The 16,897-nt window shown below is 39.2% G+C and overlaps 1 protein-coding gene across 1 annotated transcript in view; it reads right to left on the reverse strand.

Annotated features, from left to right (window-relative positions):
- Positions 1–14,701, reverse strand: part of gbe1b (glucan (1,4-alpha-), branching enzyme 1b) — a 93,956-nt gene extending 79,255 nt beyond the window's left edge. The window contains exons 1-2 of the mRNA XM_040037872.1: positions 14,406–14,701; positions 2,938–3,107 (exon numbers count right to left, since the gene is read on the reverse strand). Coding sequence (XP_039893806.1) covers positions 2,938–3,107; positions 14,406–14,587 — 352 coding nt within the window. The 5' untranslated portion in view covers positions 14,588–14,701. The remainder of the gene's footprint in view (positions 1–2,937; positions 3,108–14,405) is intronic.
- Between the last annotated feature and the right edge of the window lie 2,196 nt (positions 14,702–16,897).

Genomic DNA, 16,897 nt, shown 5'->3' on the forward strand with positions numbered 1-16,897 from the left:
TCACTTAAACAGGCAGCTGGTTTTTTTTCTGCATTAAAGTTGTATAAAAACGTAACAGTGCGAATGTAAATTCCTTGCTGACAGTTTAACCAAAAGGCATTTCCAGTGGAAATTGGCCGACATATCCTCAGCATAACCATGTACAGGGAGTGCAGAATTATTAGGCAAATGAGTATTTTGTCCACATCATCCTCTTTATGCATGTTGTCTTACTCCAAGCTGTATAGGCTCGAAAGCCTACTACCAATTAAGCATATTAGGTGATGTGCATCTCTGTAATGAGAAGGGGTGTGGTCTAATAACTGGACTGATGAAATGAGAGTGAGTCTTGATGGGCCAGATGGATGGGCCCGTGGCTGGATTGGTAAAGGGCAGAGAGCTCCAGTCCGACTCAGACGCCAGCAAGGTGGAGGTGGAGTACTGGTTTGGGCTGGTATCATCAAAGATGAGCTTGTGGGGCCTTTCCGGGTTGAGGATGGAGTCAAGCTCAACTCCCAGTCCTACTGCCAGTTTCTGGAAGACACCTTCTTCAAGCAGTGGTACAGGAAGAAGTCTGCATCCTTCAAGAAAAACATGATTTTCATGCAGGACAATGCTCCATCACACGCGTCCAAGTACTCCACAGCGTGGCTGGCAAGAAAGGGTATAAAAGAAGAAAAACTAATGACATGGCCACCTTGTTCACCTGATCTGAACCCCATTGAGAACCTGTGGTCCATCATCAAATGTGAGATTTACAAGGAGGGAAAACAGTACACCTCTCTGAACAGTGTCTGGGAGGCTGTGGTTGCTGCTGCACGCAATGTTGATGGTGAACAGATCAAAACACTGACAGAATCCATGGATGGCAGGCTTTTGAGTGTCCTTGCAAAGAAAGGTGGCTATATTGGTCGCTGACTTGTTTTTGTTTTGAATGTCAGAAATGTATATTTGTGAATGTGGAGATGTTATATTGGTTTCACTGGTAAAAATAAATAATTGAAATGGGTATATATTTGTTTTTTGTTAAGTTGCCTAATAATTATGCACAGTAATAGTCACCTGCACACACAGATATCCCCCTAAAATAGCTAAAACTTAAAACAAACTAAAAACTACTTCCAAAAACATTCAGCTTTGATATTAATGAGTTTTTTGGGTTCATTGAGAACATGGTTGTTGTTCAATAATAAAATTATTCCTCAAAAATACAACTTGCCTAATAATTCTGCACTCCCTGTATAATATCCACAAAACTTAAAAAGAGGTTATACACACACACAATAAGGTAATATTATGTTGAAGCACAGTACGTATCACTCCGCGAGGCTCCTGCCTACGATAGCCATAATGCTCCGACAATCTATCAAGCGGTGTGGCTTCGTAGCTTAGCAAAGTCGTACTAAAACATTTGACAGATTTTCGAGCGCCGTGTACCACATAAAATCGTTTCAAGGTCAGTAAACACAACCAGAATTCATACATAAGGCACACGGGGTTATAAGGGGCACTGTCGATTTTCAGAAAAATCAAAGGATTGATTTTAAGTGTGCCATATTTTCCAAACAACACGGTAATAACGACGGCCCGCTAGCATGCTCTACCAAAAATAGTGCTTTGTTGTGTATCTGACGGACGAAAGCTAAACCAGTTCCACACCACTGAAGTTGCAGCATTTTTACAAACCAATTCTGGTTCATCCGTTTCATTCAACGATCCGCTTTCGCCCTCGTCATTCACCGTCGCCTTTTTTGCCATGTGCGTATGAAAACAAAGGCACTGAGCATGCGCGTTTTACCCATATTCTATCGCGATATTTCATTTTCTTGTCGTTGCCCAACATTATACCAGTATTACCGTGAACGGTATGACATGGCTCAGCCCTACTAAGTAGCACAGAAAATGTCTATATACAATAAACGTACTGGTAATTTTTTGCATATCGTGTGCGGTTTTGCACACTCTTTACCAATTAACAGTGCATGCATACATTAAATCTTCCTAAGGAATGAATAACTTTGGAAAACTTTATGCCAAGGGGGGGAGAGACAGGGACCAATAATAATAATAATAATAATAATAATACTAATAATAAAAATAATGGTTGTGAAAAACACTTGAGAGATGAGAGCTTGTCTCAGTCAATCATCTTAAGGATGATACAACGAAACAATGTTGCTGTATTTTTCACTACATCCATTAACTAAAAATAAAATCCGAAAGTCCATTAAATTACTTCCAAAGTTGGAACCAGAGGGAATAGAGATTTCAGTGCAAACACAGAGGTTGCACTCTCAACAACTTTGCAAGCGATGATGAAATAACTAGCTGCTAAAATATTAACAAACACTCCCAACATTCAAAAGCTACCCTTCAGTATGCAAGTTTATCCTGTGTAATCAATATCTTCCACATTTCCAACTCCCATGTCGGCTGTTCAAAAGTGATGATACTGTTGAAACACGGCACACTGTGTTTTCTTAATTTCTTGCCCTTTTGTGTTCAGGAGCGCAAAAATGTCAAATTTTTTATTTAATGCACTATGGAGACATGCAACCTTTCGCTCTGCACTGAAATCTCTTCTCTTTTGGGGGGAGGGGGTGTCAAACTGTTTATGCAGCTTCAAATTAATTTGCATTTTCTGTATTTTAATGTTATTTAGAAAATGATTGCTACTGTAGAAATTTACCAGCTTCACCTATGTTTTTTATTTTAAGCATAATGAGGATTTCTGCTGGGAGTAAAGCAGATTCCCCAGCACACATGAAGCACTGAAAAAGAAATAGCATTAAAGTGACAGTGACAACTTTCCACCTTAAGGGTGTCCACATCCACATTGTGTCAAGAATTATACACAGCAAGAAAGTTCACGAAGCTTAAAGGAAACAAACTCGGATATCACATGCACAGCACCCTGGTGTCACAGACAGAACAGACGGTTCTTCTCAAGCTACTTACTGAAGTCGCCTGTAAGGAAGAGGGCTTCTGCAGCTGGAGCCCATTCTTTAAAATACAGGCTGTTGTCAGGCCTTCGCTGCACACCGAAGGTATTATAACTGCGTGTGAACTGGTCAAAGCCTCCCTCAGCCTCTTCCAGCAGGAAAAGTTGCTTCTGTAGCAACTCATACCTTCAAAGCACAGAGAACACATAAAAACATGCATGAATGAAAGTCCTCCAGTTAATGTACCATTTGATGATTATATCTGATATTATACAGTATATTATGCTGAATAGATTTCAGGAATTCTGCACAGAATAACTTGCAACTGATTTTTCCTCCCATTGCATCAAGCTGTCTCCTCTGCTTCTACTTCAGCTGGCATGTTCCCTTTTTTTCTCCACAGTAACTTTCTCTGGATCGAATCAGCTGTGGATTTATAATAAATCTGAGGTTAATTCTTTAAAAACTTACCGATTTATCTCATTTGGGTTTTCTTTTAAAAGATTTTTCATTTTTATTAATGTTTACTCTCTGTAAGTGGAAGAATTACCGTTGTGTAACTTTCAAAATATGCAATAAAATCATTCTTGCGAAATTCATCACTGTGCAGTTATTATTTTTTATTTAACTGTGTATTCATGTATATATTTATCTAATTATTTTTTAGTTAGCTGTGTAACTGTGCACTAACCATGAGTAGCTCTCCTAATTTCTGCTAATTGTATTTTGAAAGGTACCATAACAAAGGCTTTCTATTTCATTCTAGTGTCATAATTTACATATAAATAAAAACAAAACAAACAGAATATCATATATTATTTTATAAACATTTTCCAAGTTATATAAAGTAAAAGATCATTTGAAATTACATTGATTCAATTATTTACTTGTAAGTAGAGCAACACAAGAGCAAGGGCATGTAAACACACACAAAAAAATCATCGCTAAGCACCAAATTATAAAATCAAAATCATACATAATTTCCTTAGGGATTGATAAAGTGTTCTGATTCTGATTCAGGTATGAGAAAATGAAGTCCCTCTGCTGTACTCTGTCGATGTTCAAAAATTCTTCTAAAAACAATCACAGTCAGAAGGTTTCACCATTCATTTGTGTTGTTCTACGCTAGATCATAGATCATAACTGTTAAAACATTCTCTTATGCACTTCATGCATGTATCGATATGCATATGAAAGTCGTCCATAGAAGATATATTTGGGGGGGGAACCCAAAAAACAAGCACATTCAGCGGCTCATAATATTTCTGTGCTCACAAGTTTCCAAGGTCTACCCTCAGGATGCAAACCTGCCTCATAGCATCAAGAATGTGTGACTACAGACATATCCTGAGAGATAAACCTGTCCGTTACCTTCAACTGCAAAGGACAGACTAACTACTTTGCAATTTATCTCACTTAAGTTCCAGCAGCCAAGCCGGTGTCCATATCAGATCCCCTCCCGGTAAAGAAAGCCTCTTGCAACCAGCAGAGTTAAGTGCACTCCCTCCCCTATAGCCCTGAAGCCAAGCTCAGACTGGCCTATGAATGCCCTGGGGCTAGTGATGATGGGCTGAAGTAACAGCGCCATTTCTCAGCAGCTGCTCCCTGTGTTGAGCATAGTGGGTATAGACAGTGGTTGCCAAATGTAAACCTTTTAAGTCCAACGAACGCTGCCACATGCTTCCTTTGCCATTTTGTCACAGTTTCAAGAATATACTGAGAAAATGGACAAAGGATGGATTCACACTGTGGCAGTGCTTCAGTGCCACAGTATTAGAAGGCATGAAAGTCATGTCTGTTATCATTACTAATGGGTTCAAGGAGGTTGGAGCAGAGGGACTCAAGAGCCAAAATCCAGTAGTGTATGGATGCAGTCATCTTTTACATTGGGTTCTACTTCAGATAAAAGATAGTGAGTTTGGTTGGATGGGTTAAAGGTACAGCAAAAACAAATGTTACTCTTATCAAATATAAATCAAACACATGCAGTATATCTCTCCTTTCCGCCCTGTGCATTTATCTAAAAATTGAGTTTGGATTAAGTTGTTAACTCTCCTCACCTCAATCCTCACACTGGCTTTATATTTCCATAAATATCCAAATGTTTTACATTAGTTGCAAATTCTACAGATTACTACAGTACTGGACTGCACATGGTATCCATAGTCAAAATTTGTCTGCGAAACATTCTACCATCTCCACCCACTTTTCTTCACTGTTAGCCATGAAGTCCTGAAGCTAGCAGATCAGAATCATGACTGCAAAACTAGCGGTCTCCCCACAACTTCTCTCTTCCTTCTTGCATTCCCTGAAAACTAGATTATTTGTCAGACAATGAAAATATGTGTGCATTTTATATTTTCAATTGTAGTCAGATGTTTAACCTCCTAGGACCTGGCGTCCACATATGTGGACATCACATTTTGGGTTATTTAGACCAAAATACTCAATCTTGCTCTACAAGGGCCTGATATCCACTTACGAGGACATTATACTGCAACTGTTCTATCGAAATTTTAAATGAATATCTCATATGTGGCTCTCATTTTTCTTACAAACAAACAATTAGGTTAAACAAAAAAAAAAAAAAAAAAATCGGGTAGTTCTTCGTTTTTACATTCATCAGGTCCCAATATGCCCAAATATCACAGAGAAATTAAAAATGCATGCCAAGGAAGAGTTCGGGTCTTAGGAGGTTAAAAATATATAATCATTATGCAATGTGATATATCTTATTAGTACTTGATCTCTTTGCATATTAAGAGCCATAAACCCAAATAATGCCGTTCTTAGCCCTTTGACCACAGTGGAAAGAAGCTGTACACTGTTAATATGCCCAAACTAACAAATTCTATATACTATTTAGTGAAGCTTAAAGTATGATATGAAAGAACACGGTTTACTAATCCACTCCTTTTACATAATGCTGGGGTCCATTATCAATACCAAAATATTGATTATGGACTAAGAGAGATGAGACAGACCTCTGGTACATGGCTGAATTTTATAACAGGCTTCTCTATAGTGCAAAGCAATATTTCAGTTTCCGAGAGATACACCGCTGCTCATTTTGAGGTAGCAAACCACTAGAGACACTACTAATCCCTGTTGCTTGAAATTACAAAAGTGTTTTGTCCCGTCTCCCATTCAGTGGTAATAGAGCAGTGGGAGATTATAGATGTGAAGAACAGATTTCTGTCCTGGACCTCTTATCTTTTGGTTTAGATAACTTCTCTATCTACAAAGATATTGGAAAAGAAAAATATCCTGTGGCACAATTGAGAGATCACACTTACTGCAACACCACTTCATACAACAAAATTCTCATCCCCATGTCAGATAACTGACAGTTTTAGACAGAAAACACATTTTCACTTAAAATATCAAGTTGGCCAAATATTCCTTAAAGGCTATAAGTTTGGTTTAAACTGCAAAGACAGAATATTCATTCATCAATGTTTGTTTAGAAAGTAACTATGTTGTTCCTATGTACAACTGCATAAGGACACCATAAGAATGATGTCATTTTTGTACAAGATGAGCAAATATGGATTCATTTAGAATATATGATATATGCATATCTGTGGGATATACATGGTTTAATTAACAGCATGCATCTGTACCTAATAGTCTTGTAGTAGTCTTCATTGGCTTTATTAAATTGCCTGCAACTTTAGAGGACTAACTGGTCACAACCAAAGTGAGTTCTAGGTATTAATCCATAACTTCATCAATCATTCATACCTAATAATGACTCCGGAAACAAAGAAAAGATCAGTCAGAACCTTATGTTTAATACATTTCTGTAAATCAAATGTAATGTTTTAGAGTTATGTTCTCACTCTCACTGTCTTGGGAGGTGGTACTGACATAATGTTGCTGACAATCAGTTGACTTGGAGGGTGATCACAGCCCTCCAGGGTCTTCTAGGCTACAAAAGCTTGTCAAAATAAACAGCCAAGCTTTTACTTAAATCCCATGTGGTGTCAGTCCTCTTGGTTTATGTTTTGGTAGTTTCTATTCAAGACTAAAAATCTGCATTTTCCTTTTCAGGCTTTTTTTTTTTAACATTATTGTGCACATTGGTGTTTTACACTTTATTGGTAATTACCCCAAGTACCAAAGTACAGCAACCGACGCCAATAAACACTTAATAGTATCATTAATTAAATAAGGTCTCGCTACACATGGACAGAACTTTGTGCTTATGAAGTCATAAATTAGTAAAACTACTGTATGGCATTAATTTTATGTGTCCCTCAAATACACTGAGGTACCACTTCCTTTATGCAAGGCTGTGATTTCAAACAGTAAAAATATTTGCTATTTTTCTCAAAGTTACGTGCTGAGACCATGAGGACAAGAGGGAAAACGTAGACCTTTGGATAAAGCTCTGCTGAAAGCAAGACCAAAGTCCAGAAGGCACAAAAGGAAGCTAATGAGCTGGCAACAGCTCTATTGAAAATCAGAGTTAGGGTTTAGCAGGTGCTTGAGAAGGTAAGCCAGAAAAGAGCTCACCATTGAGAAATCTGAGGCTCAAATATCGTCCAAGAAAGCAGACCAGCTGGAGACACTCTCCTGAATACGAGAAATGGGGCTCAGAAACAGCTGGAAAAACTTGACTTCAACTCTGAAGCACACAGAGAAGCAGTGGAGAATCGATCATCTCCAGTGGGAGAAGATCTTCCCTCCTCTGGGCCACAAAAGAAACAAACTCTGCAGGAGACTGAAGTGGAGTGGGCAAAAAAGCAGAGCAGCATGACGTCGAGATTGGATAATCCGAAGACAAAAAGACCACAAAGAAAAGTTGAATAGTCAAGCTCTTCCCATGCCCAGCAGCAGGAATGGATGCCAACTAGAATTTCTCTCTTGGGAGCTGGGCAGGAGGGTCTCTTTGGAGATTTTGTCACATTTATATTAAGTTACAAAACTTGGGCTTGGTTGAAAACCTTTTTCAAGGAGCTGTTGTTCATCTTAACACACTTATACTTTACCATGGCACCTTTCTTTTGATTCTAGTGTCAAAACGCCATTTTTTCAGTGCAACTGTACAATGACAGTTAATTTTGAAATTAAGAAAATGAACCAAGTTCAAAGAAATATCTTAGCGGTTAAAATAAGTAAGAAATTAATAAAGCATTTAAACAAGACAGCTTAAAACAACATGCTTTGGTAGTAGGGTTTTTCTTGCCTTGGAAAACGCACGACGGTGAGCACAATCAGTCCGTTTTACTTTATCTGACAGAAATCAACACAGTTTCACAGTGCTCACAGTGACAATGCTAATTTGTTAATGTTACAAGGTCTAATGTCAACCACACAACCATCTATTTTTGTGTTTTGTTGTGCTAATGAGCAGTTAACTCAAAGTACATGTGAGGGTCACCTTCACTTGATTAGACATTGCACAAACCTTTATCTTGCCTCAAAGCTCTAATTATAAAAGCATAACAATGCAGAATTTTCTTTCTGCTGTTGACCAGAAACATAATAATGATAACCAGCAGCTGAAAGACTTTACCTAGTCTTCATTATATATCAAATTGACCTTATGGAATGTCTTTAATGAATCTACTAACTACAATAATTGGATTATAATTGGAATCATGTGTTCATGTAGTTTCATGGCTGAGCCTGATTGTGCGTGTAGAAAAATTCTGAAACTAAGGATAAATTATTTGTTCTCCTCCTCTCTTCTCTCTGTCTCCCCAATCATGATGGAGTAGATGGAAATAGTTCTCTGAATCATCTGTTAAAGAGCCTGATGGCCAAAGTGAAGGCCTCGGCGATGTGCATTTGTCACTACATCTCATGACAGAGCTGAATCGTGATTCTTCCATTGCCTCCTTGTATGACCTTGATGTGCCCGAGGACGAGGTTGCAAAAAAAGCATCTGATTATTTTTGTAAATATGGCATCACTTCTGGACACTGCTGTCTGTGTCCATGCAAGAATGAATGAATGGAACATTATAGCTCAGGTCATGTTCAGATTAGTGAAGACTTGGGTGAAGACAGTCATCTTCTCATTTCTGGCACGAAGGAAGTGGTTTAGGAGTTGCTTGGCTTGAATCCAATATGTGTGTGCGGCCTCTCAAACTGCTACAAAGAACCACAAAGTATTCTTAATCACGTCGTTGCTGTTCTGAACTTCACCAGGTGCGCAAGTTGGGAAAGAAAAATGTGTCTACAGCACAGATGATGATGAAAGGTTGGACTGACAAAAAAAAGCGCCAAAGCCAGACAATTTGAAACAGCAGATAAAGTGTCAGTTTTCTTGCCCAATTCTTTTCCAGTCTGCATGGGCGTTACAGCAGGCCCTATGCTGTGAACGGATTTAGATTATCACCACATCGGATTAGCTGTGTTGAAGCAGACAATGTCACGTGAATAAGTTAAAACCATATCATTACCGAGAGAAGACTGTGTCTGATTCAAACTCTTGTCAAAAATAGTAAAGCTGCCTTGATGTTGTCCTCTGCTGCACTTTTGCTGTGTCGTAATCGGGTGTTGACATTTCCTTTGCTGCAACCATGTAGTTTTCCTGCATTTCTGGACTTTAGTAGTGAGGAGGTGGACTGCTTGAAACTTGTAGTACACATCCGATCAAATCCCAGTGAATACAGGTGTCTTTAGATCAGACAGTGAATCATTGACCATGTTTAATTTATTATTATCATTATTATTATTTTTAGATTTTTGTTGTGTGTTTGTTTCCCTGAGGTAAGTTTTACCCTCTCAAAAGAGATAATAGCTACTCTAACTAAAATACGGGTCAATCCTTTAAAGAGGGTTGGTGAAGATGCATGCAAGAAGAACTAATCATGTATCAGTTCAGTTCTTTATTTTCTGATGTGACAACCCAAACTCATATCTGCAACATGACATTCATGCTGGACACACTCCTCCTGCATGAATGTCACAGCATTCATCTCGTCTCCTGGCTGATAACTCTGAGTGGGTGTGGCTGTTTCTGTATACGTGGCCAGTTGTGTCACAAAAGTTAAACTGTTACCCTCGTCCTTAAAATGGAAGAACATGCAGACAGTGTTGAATTGGCTTTGCAGCTTTTGTGACCAGGCCAGACATCCTGAAAGTCTATTCCATGCGCAAGTGACTCCCAAAGTGAGGTATATCTACATTTGTGAAACAAAATGCTTTCATACAGTATACAGTCATGCCCTTTCATGTGCTCTAAACACCTGCCACATTTCAAAGAATGAGCAACACATTTTTGGCATGAATGCAAAGCATACCTAAAATGATACTGTTATGTACCTAATGTTGTAGAATAAGCACGCTGGATGGCTGAGGGCTGACGGCTGGTTGAGTCAAGCAACAGTGGTACATCTGAGAAAAATAAACACAAGAGGCAATCAAGATGTTTCTAGTGGCCTCCTCCAAGAGTGAGATTTAGTCCTTTTTGGAGGATGGTAGCTCTAACTGAAGTTTCTTTAAGAACTTCTGTTGCTGCTCCACTCACTCCACTCACTTATTCCTCTGTTTGAGAGCATTAAAGCCCTCCTGAGTTGCACACCCATGTGTGCTGTGCCATTATTTTCACTGGCATTCTGGTGCAGTCCTGTTGCAAGATCGCACTGATGAGGTGATGCACCACTGAAAAGTAGGTTGTCATGTTGACTTTGGCTCTTAAGTACTTTCATGTCTATCTCAGCTCCCCAACTATCCAATCGCAGTTTAGCGGCTGATGCGTTGGATGTTGTTTTTACAATCCTCTAATGCTGAAGACAGAAGAAAAGACAAGACTCTTAGTGGTGTTGAATAATGGTTAATGCAACGCTATAATTCCACACTTAAGGCTGAAGAAGTTCCACACACCTCAATTGACTGGCACATTTGAGAAGTGGGAAGACACCTCTCCTGTGCTAGCAATGGATTTTGCTTAAGCTGCCTTTTATTAATTTTGTTTATTAATTATTAGTTCAGATGGGAATTATGGACAGTCTTGCTTTCAGTCTAGATTTCATTAGTTTTGCTTTTTGTTATTAATTTAGGGGTAAAGTCTAACCCTAACAGTCCAATGCATGGTTGGTTCAAGATCGTACCCTTTTTTCCCCTGAGCTGGTGCTTCCATCTTCTTTATTTGCGTTTGATTTTTGCAAGTAAATATTTTTTGTCTGATTAAAAATTCTCTGCAGCAACTTTGTGGCATCTCATGTGTCGTGTTCCTTTAAGCCATGGATTCGGGGACTATAAAAGTGGTGTTATTTTGATATCTTAACCAAATCAAAGTCCCAGTTTAATATTTTCCGTCTGATTACAAAGCACGTCTTGAAATTCTCTCCACAGATGAGCTGAACTCTGCACCCTTTTCACACACTCACTGTTATACAATTGGACATCTAAATTTAGAGTGAGTGTTAAGGTCTGTTGTGTTGTGTATGACTGATGGTGACAGCTGAAGCACAGAAGTGTCAAGAAAGTCTGCAATAGCCTGGAGAAAGACAAGAATAAGCTTTTCTGCTTTTTATCTTCCCTCACATAAAAAAGGGGGCTTCCATACAGGCCAGGAGCAAGGTGACTTTCAACTAATGTCATTAACGTTCTTCCTAGTGAAGCATTAATGGGGCTAAAGAGAGACCTGAACATTTGCTCAGAAGTTGATTGATGAAAGCAAAATTCCTCTGTTTAACTCACATCTTTGTCGACCCTCAAGCAAAGGCAATAAATGCTTCCGAAGCAACTTTCAAAGACGGTACATAAAACATCAATTTAATTTAAAACAACAGGCAGTGTTCCATATCTTCTCTAGCCTTTCTTCTAATAATTCTTATTAACCAACCAAGTGTGCATGTTATCCCCTTTTCCAGCTTTAACTCCTCCTTTACATTTCCCCCAGTCAGAGCATCTGCATTCACAGTCATGCCTTCAAAGTCAATAATTAGCTTTTCTGTAAATATATTACATCACCATCACAAGCAGAAAACTGAGAATTATTCCTTTTACTTTGAGAAGAGTTCTGATGACATACGCAAATCTGTGCAGTACTAAGGAGCATTCCCAATACTCCCTACTTTCATTTGATCCAATTTAAGAGATGCATAGGGCCCAGAGCTGCAAAATCCTAGCAGCACTTCCTACAGACTTGCGCAACAGGAAGAGTAAATAATGAACGATATCAACACGGCACTGCTCACTGGGGCTGTAACCTGCGTGCAATATCAACGGCTGTTTTCACAATCAATCTGAAACTAGCATCCTGATAAAATGAGAGCTGCCTGCAACCACAGAATAACTAATTAGAATGGCAGACCTGCAAAATCTACTGGAGTCATTTCAACTGTGCACAGTATCTGTCTTGAACCACAGTTCAACAAACCACAGCCTGAGCAGCCTTGAGCAATGACATCACAGTGAAATCTAAAGCATCAGCCTCTGTGGTCATAGGTCTCTTTCTGATAAGCCAGCTAAATTCTTAGTACTGGGACACAGCGTGACACCACAGCCTGAGAAAGCTCCTGATTTCTGTGCCTGCGTTCATGATACGGTGTTTGGACTCTGGGCCTTAGAACACCAGGGGCTTATCAAGAATTAACCTTCACACAGCAGCGATCCTATATGTAAAATAATTTATGTGCAACTTTCATCAGCGGGACAGGTGTTTGAGACACGTCTAGGGCTCGGTGAAGCCTAAAAATCCCAAGCTGTGTCTGAGATGGAGCTGACACGCTCATCTCTCTGCAAGGCTAGAGCCCTGCTTACATGCTTGAAATACAAAGCAGGCGGTCCCTTACCTGCCACATTAGAAACCAGATTTGACATGGTAATGAAAATTGATAAAACTATATAGCCCCTAAGCAGAGTTTTAAAGCTTAGTTTCAGGCTCTGACCCTGCGGTGAGCAGAAATGATAGCAATCTGAGCTGTAGATCATCATCACCATTTGGCAGCAAGTTAAAAAAAGAACATAAGCGTGACTCCCCCCCCCCTTTTTTAAATGACTGAAATGAGCCCGATGCCGTCACACCTATAAAACAGTTCATGCTATGATCATCATTGTGTAATATTCTCTCATTCTGCAGGGCTTTATTGTTTTTACAAAATTCATCCCTTCTTTGAAATCTAGTCGGATTATCAGGTTAAAAACACGTGAAAAACAAAAAGGACATTTAAGTAGCAAGCAGAAAAATTGCACAATTTATTGACTTACAGTGTCTATTTACTGTTGGAGGTTCATGTACATGAGGTCAGTGCATGTACCAATGAAGGACAAGGTTTTGTTTCCCCCTTTTACCATCTCATGTAAAGTGCTCCAGAAATGCAAACTTTTATTCTTTTCAACTGAGGTTTGTTTTAATTGTCACAATAAGCAAACAGTCGTTCTATAAATCCCTGTAATTTTCACTGTGTTCCCTTTCCCTTGGGTGATAAAAGTGACAGAATAAACAAAACTAGCAGTCTCTAATTAGAAAAGAAAAATGACATTAATTAGCTGAACTTTAACTTGAGCTAATTAAAGTTGAACAAATTAATCTGTTTTAGGATTTGTCAAAACTTTCCACTGATTTTTTTGTTTTGTTTTTTGTTAAATCATAAGCATATGACTCAGTGTGGCCTGGTCATAAAACTCTAGGAGTCTTCTTCTTTGTGCATATCAAGTAACATGATCTAAACTGCTACTCAATTCATTAACCCACACACACTTTATACATTTACAAATACCACGCACACACACACAAAGGCGAGTTCTGAAGTCGTGCATTCATACTTATATATGTCAGGAGTTCAAGTCTAAGCTGGAGAAGAACATCATGCAACATAGCATAACCTAGTCCACTTTGCATGAAGGGTAACTCGTATTGTAGAACCTTTAACCCTGAAAAACAAACCACTAGCTGCAGCAGCATCTTTTCTAGCCACAAGCCTCCTACGTTGCAAGCTACTAAAGGCGGGATACTAAGAGGGAGAAGAAGAAAAAAAACACTGTTATGAAGAGCAAGGCCTACAGAAAGAAAAAGCTGCCCTGAAGATGCTGGACCCACTAAACAACAAGCACGCATCTAACAGCATCACCTCAGGAAGCAACGTGGATGTCAGCTGACTGAGAAATACGTGCCTGCTCTCGAAGTATCACGCACAGGAAGTTAAGAGACGACTTGCCCTTTCTCAGCAACGTGTCATGTAAAACGAAGAGTTTCTGGTAGCGGTTCATTATTTTTGCATAATCCGAACACCTCTTATCTCCTATGAACGCGTTTTATTCGGCTGACTGGGAGGAGAAAAGGGGGGCGGGGGTGTAAAGCTACTGCGCACGGGTGGGAAACGTAGCTCTATGCGACCTCTATTCGCCTGAAGTGTCAAACCTGAAGACGAGGTTGTGTTGCAAACAACGGTTTTTTTCTAGTGTGTGTATGTTTTTAATTCAAGACACGAATGCCACTGCGAGCGTGGGTCTTGCTCGCTTGCCTGGGGACTGGTTTTGGCGACAAGCTGTTTACAAAACCGTCGTTTGAGCCGTGCTTTACCTCCTCCTGAAGTCCTTTTCGTACGGTTTGAGGTAGGGATCCATTTGGAGAAGGCAGCTGAACTCAGGAATTGTAACATTATCTCCCAGGTCTGCCATGGTTTCTCCAGACCAAGCCAATCGAGCACCGACTGCTGCTAGCCGACCGGACGGACTGACAGCTAAAGAACAGAGAGCAGGCATGCACTGTGCGCGAGGCTTTAGTATCCGGAGACAACAGCGAATCAGGGTGCCGCATGCCAAGCCCGTCCCATCACAACGTGCTGTGTTCCAGCAGGTCAGAGAGGAGACAGCTAAACTGTGCAGTGCTGTAGTGTAACTTTAAGGTAACAGCACAGGAAGCATCTGGCGCGTCAGAAGAAAATGAGGATGTTGTATACACATGAGCAGCTTTGTAGGCTGTGGGTTTGCCTGAGTTTGTGGCTCAAAAGAAATTCCATCTGCACAGAAATCGGATTTAACACAGATGTTGAAACATGTGGTAGTCAATTGTTGGATTCACTGTTAGCCTAGAATTACTGTTACTTGGCTGATAGTATCCTGACATGTAGCCCACTGGCTGTACTTTTATCCTCACTAAATGTGGACATTTATTGTCATAAATGATCTTTCCAGAGGCTGCCACTGGCATCTATAACTAACAGGAATTGGCCAACAACTGTGTATTTGAAACAGGTTTAGCAGACAGCTCCCAGTAACTCCTGTCTACAAGCTGTTGCAGGCAAATGTCACATTTTCCTTCACTCTCATTATCGCCCAAGTCTGTCTCGAGAATTACTGGCTAATATGGTAAATATGTTTTTGTAGAGCAGCCACCAGGCTGCAATTTTCATGAAAAATAAATTGTTTTTGTCTGTGTGTTTGTTTAATTTGCTAGCCACATTAATTTTCCACAGTGTACAGTCCTGTCTCATTTTAGACACTTAGTGAGTCTTTCACTTAAAACAGGAAAACATAAATTTCACAGATGTATCCCAATTATGCTCACTGCCTTTTCGTGTCTCTAAAGGAACAAACTCTTTTGATTTGAACACTCCCTTGACTTAATCTTGCAGTTCACAAAGGATATTTTAAGTCCATCTACTGGTAATGTCTGACAATAAAATCCACTTGTTCTTTGTTATGTCCAAGTCTTTAATGTGGGGTGCAATGAACAACTCTCTCGGGGCCACTACTGGAGTGTTAGGCCAGTTTTAGTTTTTTGTGATATGTTTTTTTTCTTTCATTATGAAAATAATTTCTTAGTGACATGTATCAGTGAAATGCAGTATTATTTCACAATTAAACATGATTTCCCTCAATTTTTGGAGGCTTTGTAAATTAAAATGCTGTGCAGTGAGCCATGCTTATAAAAATCCAGATGAAAATGCATTGCTGTGTGAAAACTTTTTTCTGTTCATAACTTCATGGTAAAAGTGAAGCTTTGCATATATATATAAGTGACCTGCCACTCTTCAGTATGCGCTTCTGCATTTCATTTAAAGAGATCCCATGGTAAAAGCACATCAGCATTAGTGTATGTGAGGTGGTGGTTGAGGAGAATGTTAGGTGTTGCTGAACTCCATTGTAATGCAGTGAATGTATGCTTTTCTACAGATTCAGTATCTACTTCACCTGCACTTACTCCTGTCTTGAAGCTATCTTTCTAAAATGCAGAGCTCACACTGTTTTTATCTAATTGTGGCCTCAATAAGTTTTAGCCCAAGCTACTTCACTGAAGTGGCAGAACTAAGTTGAACTCAAGAAGGATAACCTTGCAATAATTTAGATTAAATCCCTGTTGGAAAAGGCTGATAAATATGCACGCCGACTGAAGAAATGGCACAGGTCTTGAAAGCGTTGTCCTTGTCACAAAATAAAACTGTCCCAGCTAAAGGTCATAAAGCGAGTGTCATTCTAAAGAGCCATCTGTTGGTAATAGATGGAACAAGTGTGTTGCCGTCCACCCCAGAAGGTTATGCCAATAAATGTTGTCTCTTTGATTCATAGCTAAATAACACATGTTTATAGGTATCTATGGAAAGACACTTGACTCAGTGATAAAAAACAGACAAAAAAAATATCATTTAGCTGACAGATCTTAACTTGGCAACCTGGAGCAAGTAGTTGCAACCAGCATTTGTGCACAACATCATAATACTTCATATTACAAAAATAGTTTGTTGTCTTAAGTCAAACATTGTTTTTAGTTGTAATGGGTTATTATTTTTTCATTTTCCACAATACCAAAAGTGACATTTGTTTTGCCTGCAGATTTCACAAACATAATCATTTATTCTGCAAAGTTCACAACATTGTTTGTCTATGTTTTTTTGACCGTGACAAGAAACTAATGTAAGCCATCTGAGATTGGAATATTTTGTTCAATAACATCAAGATTAATGGAGATCTAACAAAAACAACAGAAAATAGCACTAAGATGGAAATACTAACTGATCTAAATGGGCATAAGCACAAATTTGGATCTAACTTGCAACAGCAGATTGTATTCCA

Source organism: Simochromis diagramma, unplaced genomic scaffold, assembly GCF_900408965.1.
Source record: "Simochromis diagramma unplaced genomic scaffold, fSimDia1.1 OVJJ01000463.1, whole genome shotgun sequence".
NCBI lineage: Eukaryota > Metazoa > Chordata > Actinopteri > Cichliformes > Cichlidae > Simochromis > Simochromis diagramma.